General features: G+C 51.0%; 1 protein-coding gene across 7 annotated transcripts; it reads right to left on the reverse strand.

Annotated features, from left to right (window-relative positions):
- Window positions 1-61: 61 nt before the first annotated feature.
- IL17RC (interleukin 17 receptor C) lies at window positions 62-12,870 on the reverse strand. Of its 7 annotated transcripts, none has more exons than XM_080817928.1 (19): window positions 12,547-12,870; window positions 12,241-12,262; window positions 11,893-12,045; window positions 11,535-11,609; window positions 11,334-11,443; window positions 10,281-10,392; window positions 9,902-9,946; window positions 7,847-7,986; window positions 7,564-7,623; window positions 5,171-5,225; window positions 4,903-5,084; window positions 4,758-4,808; window positions 3,862-3,907; window positions 3,576-3,697; window positions 3,247-3,306; window positions 2,671-2,719; window positions 970-1,065; window positions 826-864; window positions 62-730 (listed from the first exon to the last, which is right to left on the reverse strand). In XM_080817928.1, the coding sequence occupies exons 1-19, from the start codon at window positions 12,649-12,651 to the stop codon at window positions 111-113; spliced, it is 2,142 nt and encodes a 713-aa protein (XP_080674054.1). In that variant the 5' UTR covers window positions 12,652-12,870; the 3' UTR covers window positions 62-110. The 7 variants fall into 7 exon arrangements, with proteins under 7 accessions (XP_080674054.1, XP_080674053.1, XP_080674058.1 ...); XM_080817927.1 differs by having other exon boundaries at window positions 3,862-3,910; window positions 12,547-12,793; XM_080817932.1 differs by lacking the exon at window positions 9,902-9,946 and having other exon boundaries at window positions 12,547-12,854.
- Window positions 12,871-13,016: the final 146 nt, after the last annotated feature.

The raw sequence follows: 13,016 nt of genomic DNA on the forward strand, positions 1-13,016 counted from the left end.
GTGTTAAAGGGCCGCGGGCGTCGTGCTAGGCCACCAGGCGGTCACGGACACAGGCGGGAGACACCGGTAGAAAAACAGCGTCTGCCTTTATTCGAGCCGTCGCCCCTGCCTCACGTGCCAACCCGCGTGCCGTCCTCGGGATCCCCGGGATCCCCGGGAGACTGAAGCAGCTGGTCCAGGGCGGGCTGCAGGGCCCGGGACACTCGCTTCGCCTTCTCCCCGAGCCGCCCGGGACGGGGGGTGCCAGGCCCCTGCAGGGTCCCCAGGAAGTCGGGCAACTGGGAGGGCAGGGAGAAGACGGGTACGCTGCGGAAAAGGGCGGGCACGGCCTCCGAGTGGAGCAGTCCGTCGAAGTAGGCCCCTACGTAGCGGCCGGGCGCCCGGCCCTGCAGGAAGTCGGGCAGCACGCAGCTGAGCGAGGCTGCAAAGGCGTCGTGCGGGCCGTGCGGGGCGGACGCTGACGCCCCGTCCTGCAGCCACTCGTGGCATAGCGCCACGGCCCCCGGCGAGAAGAGCAGGACCACCACGCCCCCTTCCTGAAGGGTCTGGCGCCGCTGCGCGTGGAACCAGGCCAGGGGGCCCTGCGCACTCAGTTCACGACGGCTCCAGAGGTCCACGGCCACCCGCAGGGGCAGCTGGCACAGCGCTGAGGCCAGGGCGCCCACCAGGCGCTCGAAACCAGAGTCCTCCGCCGAGTAGAGGAGCAGAGCCGCGCGGCCCCTGGCTACAGCTGCGGGAGAGAATAGAGGGAAAAGGAAGACGTGAGAAGGCCCGAGGCCCGGCCCCCTGGGGGCGGCCCCCCGCCCGGCACTTGCTCACACTCACCCCCCGCGCGGAGGTCCTCCTTCAAGAGCCTCAGCCACCCTGTTAGGGGAGAGGGGCGGGGGCAGCCCATGAGCTCAGCCGCCACCCTCTCGAGGGGAACTCCCAGCCCTGCCCTTGGGGAGTGGGGGGTCGGGAAGTGCTCACCTTTCACTTGGTTCTTTTTGACAAGGAAGACAAGGAAAAGTGCAGAGGCCAAGAGTAGGCAGGCCAGCCACACCAGGGCCCAGCGCTGATGAACGTCTAGGAGACCCAGGGAGAGGACAGGCTAGTTAGATACCTAACACTTTCACCCTACTTCACGAAGGAGAAAAACTCTTTTATTTATTTATTTATTTTTAAAAATATTTTATTTATTTATTTGACAGACAGAGATCACAAGCAGGCAGAGAGGCAGGCAGAGAGAGAGGAGGAAGGAGAACCCCCGCTGAGCAGAGGCGGGGCTCGATCCCAGGACCCTGAGACCATGACCTGAGCCTGAGCCGAAGGCAGAGGCTTTAACCCACTGAGCCACCCAGGTGCCCCAAGAAAAACTCTTTTAAAAGATCTCTGGGGCTGCCATGTGGTGACTGAACTGGCTCAGGGGAATGGAAAGATCTGCCGCAAATCCACCTCATATAGTGTCAGAGTCAACATATGGACATAGATCCATCTACTTGAGTGACCTCAAATAAGTCACTTAATCTTTTCCCTCAGTTTTCACCTCTGTAAAACTGGGTTCATAACAAGTACCTACTTACTAGGGTTGTTTGAAGACTACAAATATTAATACACACAAAGCACTTATGCTGGGCTTAGCAAGTGCTCAAATGTCAGCTAATATTGTCTCCTAAGCATAGGGTTGCTGGGCCCTTGACCTCACTCTCTTGATGACTCCAAAAGCCTTCTAACTGGTGTCCCTAAACCTCTTTTTTGCTTCCAAGTCCTTCACTACATGGCAGCCCCAGAGTTCTTTTTAAAATACAAATTTGATTATAGCTTTTCAGGAAGCTCCCATTGCTCTTAACATAAAATCCAATTTCCTAGGGGGCACCTGGGTGGCTCGGTGGGTTGAGGGTTTTGGTTAACCTGGTTGGTTAAGGGTTTTATTACTCTTGGTTTTGGCTCAGGTCATGATCTCAGGGTTGTGAGATCAAGGTGTGGAGTCTGCTTAAGATTCTCTCTTCACAGGGGCGCCTGGGTGGCTCGGTGGGTTGAGGTCTCTGCCTTCGGCTCAGGTCATGATCCCGGGGTCCTGGGATCGAGCCCCGCATCGGGCTCTCTGCTCAGCAGGGAGCCTGCTTCTCCTCTCCCTCTGCCTGCCTCTGCCTACTTGTGATCTGTTAAATAAATAAATAAAATCTTTACAAAAAAATCTAATTCCTTCCATCAAGGCCCTAGATGATCCTTGCATCCTTGTGATAGAGGTCTGCCTTCCGAGACCCTCCAGCCACACTGGCTACCTTGGAGCTCCTTAAAAAAAGCACCTCTCACCCCTTTAACTAGCTCAGCCTTCAGAACAGCCAGAACCTTTTCCTGCCCTCACCCCACCTAAGTCAGTTTCCCAATATATGTATTTATGGATCTGGACACTTTATAAGTGAATGCTTCAATAGCTCACATTTACTAAATGAAAGCAATTATTTAGCTAAGGTCTTTCTAGCCTTTTATGGCTGTGGTGGGGGCAGGGATTGTGTCTTTTTGGTGATGCTTGAATCCCTGTAAGCCCTCTTCTTGGTTTTTGAATGAAGGAAGGAATGTCCGTCTGATTGATCTGAGCCAGGAAAGGACAGGCCATTGCATGAGCTCCCTAAAAATGTCTAGATTCCAGCCCTTGGTGGAGGGGAGGGCAGATTTTGTAATACTCACACTTGTCCATGGGGCAGGCCCATAGTGCTCTCAGGTCATCTTCCCAGAGCTGCAAGACACAAACAAAACCAAGGCCACAGCCCAGAACACCCACCAAGTTCTGACCAGCCTGATCTCCAAATTCCCAGCCTCAACTATGCATACTTCACACACGCGCGCACACACACACACACAGTAGGTCCCCGCAAGCTGCTCTGCCTTTGTTCATGCTGTGCCTACTCCATGCCGGAACTGGCCCACGTGAAATCACCCTTCCTTGACGTTCTCCCTGGAACCCAATGCTTAGTGCACATAAATTTGGTTATCTGTGTACTGTTTTCTAGCCGGCAGTGAGTAACTTGGGAACAGCAGCTATACTTCTTCAATTCTTGGCTTCCCCTGGGCTGGACACAAAATAAGTAGAAATAGATGGTGAGTGGGTACTAGAGGGACAGTGAGGAGGCCCCTGTCTAGGAGGAGTGAGAATTTCCCTGGTACCCTCTGCTAGGCACAGGAAGAGATGGAAGAAGTTAAATACAGAGTTTTAGACCTATTGGCCCTGGGCACTGGGGCAGGGCCCTCCTGCCACCCACTCACCTGCAGACACTGGCCTGACTGCAGGTCCTGTAGTAACTGCTCTCCGAGGCGAGCTGCCTTCTGCCAAGCCAAAGGGAGGTTGTCACCTAGGGGCATCATACTTAGGAGACCACCAAGCTGCAGCTTGCAGAACAGTTGGGGGAAGGGGAGCGGCTGGAGACTTCTAAGAGGTCACTAAGAACAGGGCCTAGGTCTGAGTCACCCCCACATTTCCAGAGAGCAGTGTAGGGTCTGGCACAGAGGAGGAGAAATTGAATGCAGTGAAAATCTGAGGCCAGGCTTGAGATGGAACTGGAAAGGTACATGGAGGAGGGCACCCTCGTCCTCACCGTGGAGGCCCGGCTGAGTAGTGGGGTGCAGCCACTGGGTTCCAAGGCACAGAGTGATCTGTTGTCCTGGGGGCCTCGTGTCTCTAGCAGCAGCATATCATCCTTGAGGGCCCCGAGGGAATCTGGAAGGGGTGAGAGCCCACTGTGAGCAAGACCCAAGCATGCTGGAGGCTGCCACTTGCCCCCACCCCTTCCCGTACCTGATCTTCACCCCCATGAGGTGGCACTTCCAGAGTTCACCTCTATTGCAATGGCCCTGCCCCAGCCTTTCCCAGGCTCCACTCACCAGCCCACAAGCACTCCTGTAGCTGCAGCTTCTCCCAGCCGCTCACCTGCTTAGAAGGGGCCAAGGTTAGGGCCCCAGGGAAAAGCAAGAGGCAAGTCCGCAAAGAACAGAAGAGAAGGACAGTAAGGGGAGATCTGTTTGGTTGGAGTCGGGGATCTGCATCCTGGACCTAATGTTAAGCAGATCAGGATTCAAGGCTGGGTGATTAAGAGATACTTTATTTTTCTCAGCCATAGCCTTGCGAGGGCATCTGTGCCAAAGAGCCTTATGACCCTAAATTACTTCTTTTCATGTCTGACAAAGCACTTTCTACGTTCCCTTCTCATCTAACCACCTTCACCAAGAGGCCTCATCTGACCACTCCACTTGTATACTGTATTATTCATTCAGTCTATGTCTTCCTCCATTATTTTTTTTTAAGATTTTATTTATTTGTCAGAGAGAGAGAGCAAGCACAAGCAGGGGGAGCAGCAGGCAGAGGGAGAGGCAGGCTCCCCGCTGAGCAAGGCGCCTGATGCAGGACTCATCCCAGAACCCTGGGATCATGACCTGAGCTGAAGGCAGACGCTCAACCAACTAAGCCACCCCTGCATCCCTCTCTTTCTCCGTTAGAAAATAAGTTCTATAGGGTGGGAACATTGACTGGTTTTATTCACTACTGTGAAGTAGTTATTATCATCCCCACTAAACAGATTAGGAGACTGATGTTTAGAGTGGTGAAGTGACTTGCTCAGAGTCCCATAGTACTGCTAAATAAATAGTACAACTCCCGGAGGTAGCCCAAAACAACTTTGCTCCCATGACCCAAGGATAAAGTGGGTCCAGAAGACAGTGAATTATCTGGTGGGGTCCACTTGGGGTCCTCCCCTAGCCCAGAGCTCTCGTGCCCTTCTTACCTGAACACAGAGGTTGGGGTGGGCATTCATCAATGGCAACTCAAGTGTCTTCTGTGGGAAAAGGGTAATGGGTGAGGTCAGGAAATGGGCCCCCTGAGCTCCCCGTCATTTCTTGATCCCAGGAGCCTCCCACGACTTCACTTACATTTACAGTGACATTTTCTCGGGACAGCGGCGGGACCAGCGACAGGCAGGGACCCCCGCCTGGTGCCTGCCAACACAGAGTGGCCTCAGCAACCAGCAAGCAGGGTGCATTTAGCTGCCAGCCCCGGGGGGACAGTAGCCGCAGCCGGGCTGCACGCCAGAGGTTCCGGTGTGCCCGGGGGTCTGCAAGGAGAGGGCTGCGTCACTGGGCACCCAGCATGCGTCCACCTGCACCCTTCCCACCCTGGCCCCAGCCCTGGTCTTCTCACCCTCCCTAAAGGGGCAGAGGCTCGTCCTGACAGAATCGGGCTCTAGAGGCCACACCTGGAAAAGAAACAGGGTTCTATTAGTCCACTCAACCCAGCTGCCTTACAAGAGTATGTGCCAGGCCCTCTGCCAAGCACTGGGATGCATTCATTCAACTAATATTTCATCAACACCTGCCCAGTCTTTTTGCCCTCTGTAAAGCCCTAGAGTTGCATGCATTGATTCTTCCAGCAGACCCTATACCAGTATCTGGCAACACCTTCATTCAACAGATTTTTAATGAATACTTACTCTGTGTCTTAGAACCATGGTTGGCACTAGGGACGTTGATAATGAAATCCAATCACTGTGTGTGAACCTACTCTATGCCAGGTACTGTGCTAAGTGTTAACATATATTAATATATATAAATTTATTTGTCCTGTGTTATATATATTATATATATTATACATAATATATATAGTACATTACACATATATTTTATATTATATAACAATGTATGTTAATATTATATATTGTCTTATATAGTATTGACAGTATATATTTATATATCATTAAATATCATATATGATCATTATAATATATAATTATATATTATATATGATACGAATATATTATATTCTATTATATATTCACATAATATACAATATAAATATACGAATATATAGATATATATCCACGTATTTATATTCTATAATATATAATATATTTCTAAACATTATATAATTATATATTATATAATATATAAAATATATAATATGTACTATATATAACAAATGTATGTATATTTTTAAAGATTTTTTTAAGGATTTTATTTATTTATTTGACAGAGATCACAAGCAGGCAGAGAGGCAGGCAGAGAGAGAGGAAGGGAAACAGGCTCCCCGCTGAGCACAGAGCCCGACGTGGGGCTCGATTCCAGGACCCTGGGATCATGACCCGAGCCGAAGGCAGAGGCTTCAACCCACTGAGCCACCCAGGTGCCCCTATGTATATTGTTTTAAGTAAACTCTACGCAGTGTTGGGCTCAAACTCATGACTCTGAGATCAAGAGTCACATGTTCTCTCAACTGAACCCGCCAGGCACTCCATTTCTTTCAAAAAGCTTTTAAAGCACATCGATTCTGTGCTTAGCCCTATGGTAAGCAGTAGAGATAGTACATTAATTTATTCAGCAAACTTTTAATTAAGACCACCTACTACGTGGCAGGTATTGTGCTTGGCAGTAAAGATGTTTATATCACAGCAAACATTTCATGAACATCTGTTATGTGTCCTATCACGGTGCTAGTTAGTAGAGTTTCATTCATTCATTCATTCATTCCTTTAACAGACTTAATTAGCACCCATTACATGCCAGGCATTACACAAGGCTCTGGGGGAGTTACTAAATTTGAATTAGGTATTATTTCCTTGCCTTCAGGAAATTACAAAGTCACAGTTTTAGTAAAGATAAAACATGTGTATAAATTAACAAACTGATGACTCATTTATTGAGCATCTGTTGTGTGCAAGAAAAAAGGAGACAGGTGCCCAAATAAGAAAGGAAGTGATAAATGAACAAGAAAAGACAGAAGTGTAAGAAGTTTGGAAGGCAGGAGAGGCCAGACAGTTGAGGAAAAGCTTTGGGAAAGAAGTAATACCTGAGCTGGAACGATATGGCTGTATAGAAAAGAAATGAGGACATTTCAGGCAGTGGAAATGACAGGCATTGATGTCAGAGATAAAAATAGATGGGACCTGATCACCATTTAAATGTGCAATCAGAAGAGGAAAGAGGGGTGTCTGGCTGGCTCAGTTGGTAGAACATGAGACTCTTGACCTCAAGGTTGTTAACTTTGAGCCCCACATTGGTTGTAGAGATTACTTAAAAATAAAATATTAAAAAAAAAAAGAAGAGGAAAGAGCCAACATATAGAAGCTTGGATACTACCTTTTATAACAGTTCTATGAGGCTGGTATTGTTACTCCCATTTTACAGATAAGAAACAGGCTCAGAGAGGTGAAGTGACTTGTACAAGGTCACATAGCTAGCAAATGGCAAGAGTCAGTATTCAAACTGTCTGAGTTCACAGCACATACTCTACTTTCCAGAGGAGTACAAAGAGGCAATTGGAGGAGTAGGGAAAGGCTTCAAGGAGGAGGGGACATTTGAATGGGGCCATGAAGAATGAGTAGGAGTCCTGTGGACAGAGGATCAGGAAGAGCATTCAGAGCCTGCAACAGGCAGAAGACAGGACAGCAAACGTCAGGAAAGGGCTAGTCACTTTAGGGAGCAACAGTACCCACCCCAAAGAGGAATACAGAGGATGGCAAGACAAGAAAGGTAAGGGCCACCCCCCTTCTCAATTCCTCAATCCCCTTCCCCTGGCGGCTAGCTAGACTCTTCTCTTACCTGAATACAAAGGCAGGGAAACAGGTCTGTGTGGTTCAAGGTAATGTTCCGTGGCCCAGTCTGTGGACAAGCAGAAGACGAGAAGTTGGAGAAGATGAGGAGGAGGAAGACTGGAAGGCAAAGCTGAGGAAACCAGGCGGGCAGCAGTTACCCCACCAATGTTCCCTGCTTGGGGCATGGGTCGCTATATCCTCCTCAAGGGTCTCCTTTGATAATGCGCTCGCATCCTTAGCCTGGGCATCAGCCCAGAGTGGGAATGGTCTTGGGGAAGGGGCAGCCTCACCAGGTTGCTGTGCCACCATGGTTTTGTAGGGCCCTGGACCTGGTTCCAGTACAGGGAGAGGCCAAAGTGCTGCTCCTCAGAGACGTCCAGCACGAGGTGCACATCATCGCCATCGGCAGACACACTGAGCCAGGGTAGGGCTGCGGGCAGGGTGAAGAGAGAGAGAGACTTCCTTCATCTCTTCTGCATACCCACCCGTGGCCATACCCCTCCAACTGATCCTTTAGTTTCCTTCATATCCCTGAGACTGGAAGGCCCCTGGACGGCAGAGCCCATGTCCTCATCTCTGACCAGACTTTGTCCCTAGCAGCCAGCCCAGTATCCTGACCCAACTCTTCTCCCTCTGTAGCCAGAAGGATCCTATAACCACTGTAAGATAAACCATCTTCCTCTGCTCAGAACCTTCTGATGACCCCTCCCCGGTTACTCTCAGAGTAAAAGGCAGAGTCCTTATGACAGCTTGCAAGACCCTACCCACTCTATCCTCATTTCCTAGCACTCTTGCCCTTAATTGTTACGGACACACTGCCCTCTTTGCTAATACTTAAACACACCAGACACACTCCTGCCTCAGGCCCTTTGCACTGGCTGTTCCCTCTGCATATGGAACACTTTTCCCTCAGATACCCACAGGGCTCCTCCCATACCTCCTTCAGGTGTTTGCTCACCAGAGTGAAGCCATCCCTGACTTCTGCAAACTCCCAAATTCCTTCTCCTCCTTCCCCTTCCCCCAATTTTTTTCATAGCACTAACCATATCTTATTGCATAGTTCACATCTCCATGTGTTTATTGTGTCCTCCATCACCCCTATGCTGACCCTGACTCCCATCTAGAATATCAGCTCTGGAAGGCAAGGGTTTTTGTCAGTTCTGTTTGTTGACTAATCTCAAGTGCCTAGGACTATTTCTTGGGCAGAGTAGTTACTCAATAAATATCTGTTGAAGAAGTGGAACAGTGTCTACTGAATGAATGAAGACATGAAATGCATGATGTGTATCTGTGTCCTCAAAGCTCCCGTGCTGAGTAGTCTCTAATGAATTACCAAAGAGGCAGGCCAAACTTAAGGAACCGAAAAGGAAATCAAATTGAAAAAATTTAAGAGTTCAGGGCACTTGGGTGGCTCAGTTGGCTCGGGCTCTGCCTTGGGCTGAGGTCATGATCCTAGGGTCATGGGATCAAGTCCCAGGTCAGGCTCCCTGCTCAGCCTACTTCTCCCTCTGCCTGCGGCTCTCCCTGCTTGAGTTCTTTCTCTCTCTGACAAATAAATAAAATCTTAAAAAAAAAAAAAAAGAAAAAAGAAAAAATTCAAGGGTTCAAAAATATCACTGCTTATATCTTTTTTTAAAAAGATTTTATTTATTTATTTGATAGAGATTACAAGTAGGCAGAGAGGCAGGCAGAGAGAGAGGAGGAAGCAGGCTTCCTGCTGAGCAGAGAGCCTGATGTGGGGCTCGATCCTAGGACCCTGGGATCATGACCTGAGCCGAAGGCAGAGGCTTAACCCAGGCACCCAGGCACCCCATATCACTGCTTATATCTTGATCTGGGTGGTAGTTATGCAAGTGTATACATATGTAAAAATTAACTGAACTGGACCTTAAAATTAGTGCACTTTACACACTTTTCTATATGTGTGTTATACCACAGTAAAAAAAAAAAACAATATGAAAAAATGAACAAAGTGAAAATAAAATTCAAACATTGCCTGGGAAAATCACCAGAACCTTGACTTTCCTAGCCCTTATTTTATGGATTAATATTATTTGTATTTTGGTATATGGTGGTAGTGGGGTGTACCAATATCTTGACAATGCTTTGGGCCTCTAGATGTCCCTGGTACTAATAAATGAATTTGTTATAAAGAGTGAGAGATTCACCTTCATATTCCCAATGCCTGGCACAGAGTAGGGGCTACTGCAGTTCATGTGTGATGAATGAATGAGCTATGAGCATCTGGATTGTGGCAAACCCAGACCTGAAGCCACCTCCAAGGGTCCCTCATACTCCAGACCCTGCCCCTCCCTCCTTCCAGCCCTGCTGGCCATAGCCCGTACCCCAGCAGCTCTGGATGCTGTCCCGGACTTCAAGCCCCTTGCAGTCTGGGGAGAGATCACAGAAAAGCCTCCAGTGGGGCTGGGGGCCAAAGAAAGAAGGGGGGCAATCCAACCCATGGGGAGCACTGGGAAGGGCTCCTTGTCCCTTAAATACCATCCCATCTATCCAGTGCCCAAAGCACCCTTCTCAGGCACTGGGAAGCAATATCACCTGGGGAGAGGAGACAAGAGGGACAGACTCTGGGGCAGATGGGAGCTCAGACCCCTGCCTGTGAGTGGATGGGACTAGGAAGGGAGTGAAAGCAGAATGGTAGTAGCCGGAGGGGAAAGAGACCAGGGGGACAGGACTTGGGGCCCTTGAGGCTCTGGGGTCACTTACCAGGCAACTGCTGGGTGAGGTTGAGTTCCTTCTGGTACCTGGGCTGAGTGTAGGACCAGAGTCGCACCTCAGCCCCCAGAGCAGCCTCGAAGCAGTCAAACACTACAGAGCCCTGTGAGGAGAGGGGTGGTGGAAGGCTGGTGGTATAGGGCTCAGAATATAGGCCAAGGGCTCTGAGCTCCTCTGGGGACCACTCCACTTGCCTCCTCCCCCAGCCAATGACTCTATACTGTAGGGCCCGAAATTCTCCCATTAGTGTTTCCTTTAAAGGCCCCCAGTTCTAAAGCACACACCCTCAGTAAAGGTGTCAGCAGGGCAGGGATAAGGGCTCTAGCTATTTGAGTCCCTGCTCCCACCCTTGCTGTCCCACATCCCATGGCTAAAGCTAAGGTGATCAGATACGCCAACGCAAATATGAGACACCCCTTCCCACACCCAATGCCTCAATGGTCCTCACAACTACCCATTGAGGTAGGCCAGCAGATTCTCTCCCATTCTACAATTTTCCAGGCAAGAGGATATTGGCTGGGAGCTGCAGGCAGGAGGGGAAGTCAAAGGGTTTGAGTGATTTGGCCCAAGTGGAGCTACATCTTCCAAACACATGTGGACCCCTGAAGTGGAGAAGCCCCAACACCCTGCACCACGGTCTACACACAGGGCAGACATGGTATAGAAAGCCCAGAGAAGTAGATCCAGAGCACAGACTTCCCCTCTCCAACCTCAGTTTCTCTCTCTGGAAAATGAGGGTAATAATAATGCCTAGTTCATGTGTACTTCTGAGGATTACGGAAGAAAGGGAGAATTAATTCTCCTGAGATCCTTCAGTGCTGGGCATTACACGAGGTGTTTTACACATACCAACTCATCTTTTTCTCACAACAGCCGCCTGAGGTAGGACTATTCTTATTCCCATTTTACAGACAGGAAAACAGAGGCATAAAGGGCTGGAAGGTCTTGTGCACAGCCCTGCCAGAGTCAGCGCACAGAGATAACACACACACGAGAGCACTTCAGAGACGCCATATTGAGAAGACGGATTAGGATTTTGCATACCACAGACTGACCAGGCTGCACGAGGGCAGCAGGCACTTGCACTTCCAGCAGGACGCAGCGGGCGGTGGGGTAGGCCTGGAAGGAGAGCACCACCTGGGCCTGGAGAAAGGCTGTGAGCAATGGGATGGGGCACTGGTCAGGCTCCAGAGTCTCCGGCCAGGCCCTGGCTAGGGGCAGTTGGGCCAGCCAGGTTCCCCTCACCGTTCCTAGGCTCCTCAAGCTCCAGGTCAGCGGCTCTTCCAGACCTGTCCTCATCTTTAGGTTCTTCCCAGTGCCCTAGAACCACCCAAGAACAAGGCCCAGGTCAGGCCCAGACTCTGGGCTGGCTTTGGGCTTGGCTTCCCTCCTGAAGGCCCAGTGCTGAGAAGCAGGGGCCAGGCCTGGGGCCAGGGGTGGGGTGGGGGAGACAGGGAGACCAGGCTGACCTGGGGGTCCTTTGGCCGGTGTTCTCCAGGTGAACACTGAGGATGCACAGGACTGCCTGGCAGACTCCCCAAGCCTTGTGCCCATCCCAGACATGCTGACATGTGCACATACAGCTAGGGGATGAAATGCTCACCATGAACAGCCAGGTAGATGGCCACACGCACACAGAGGTCACAGTCAGTCTCCTGGTGGCACCTCAGCACCAGCTCTGTCTGCAGGCGTGTGGGCACCAGCACAGGGCCTGAGGCAGACACGATGCTCCCAGGCAGGCAGAGCACGTCACCATCTGTGCATCAAGGGTGGGGGGAGCTAAAGCTGTTCGTAATTCAGAGGTTAGTTGCACCTGACACCCCCAGAGGGCTAAGGAGCTTTGGGCTCTTCGTGGGCTAGGGGTGGGTGGTCAGGGCAGGGAATTGGAACATCTCCCCTCCCTTCTGCCACCCTGAGCAGTTCTTTTCTTTCTAAAAGTATGGCTACTCACCCCAGAGGTGGCAGGAAAGGCCCTGGGAAGGAGGGAAAGATAAATCAGAGTTTATGCCACCGAACCCAGCCATTTCCCCCTGCCTGATAACCCTGGCCAACCTTCTGGGGCTCCCCATTCAAGCCTCTCCCAGGAGAAGACAAACCCAGCTCTTGCCCCCTCCCCATTCTTCTCTTATCCCATCAGCACCAGACAGACCAGCCAGGGCAGTTCTGGTGACAGCGACAGGAGCCAGGATAGGGCCTCCGATAGGCGGCAGACCCAACCCTGAGTTTTCCCCCAACCCTCCCATTATCCCAGACTTACCGGAGAGCAGCGGGCAGTGTCCTGAGGCCCCATAAGCTTCTCTAAAGAGAGGACCATGGGGCTTCGGCCCAGTGCCAAGGACAACAGGAACCAAGGCACAGGCATCTTCCATGTACCAGGAGGCACCAAGGCCCAAGGCCCTGCCCTGCCCCCCCAAAGGGGGGGCAGACACCGTACCTCCGTTCCTATTCAGCCCCAAGCCTGTGGGCACGAGGGGCCAGAATCCCTCCTCAGCCTGGGGTCCCAGTGCTGGCTTGAGCACTCCCTCTCCTGGGAGCCCTGAATCCTGTCCCAGTCCAGCCGGGAGTGCTTTCCTTTCGGTTTGGCTCCCGGCAGGCAGCTGACTGTTCCCGCCCCGCCCTGTCCCTCCCACCAACACCAGGCCTGGGAGCCAGCAGCCTTGGACTGGGGTGGTGGCCTCCTCTCCTCTCCCTCTAGTCCTCCTCCTTCTCTGCTGACACCTGGCTGGG

The sequence above is a fragment of the Martes martes genome (genome assembly GCF_963455335.1).
Source record: "Martes martes genome assembly, chromosome: 1".
Lineage (NCBI taxonomy): Eukaryota > Metazoa > Chordata > Mammalia > Carnivora > Mustelidae > Martes > Martes martes.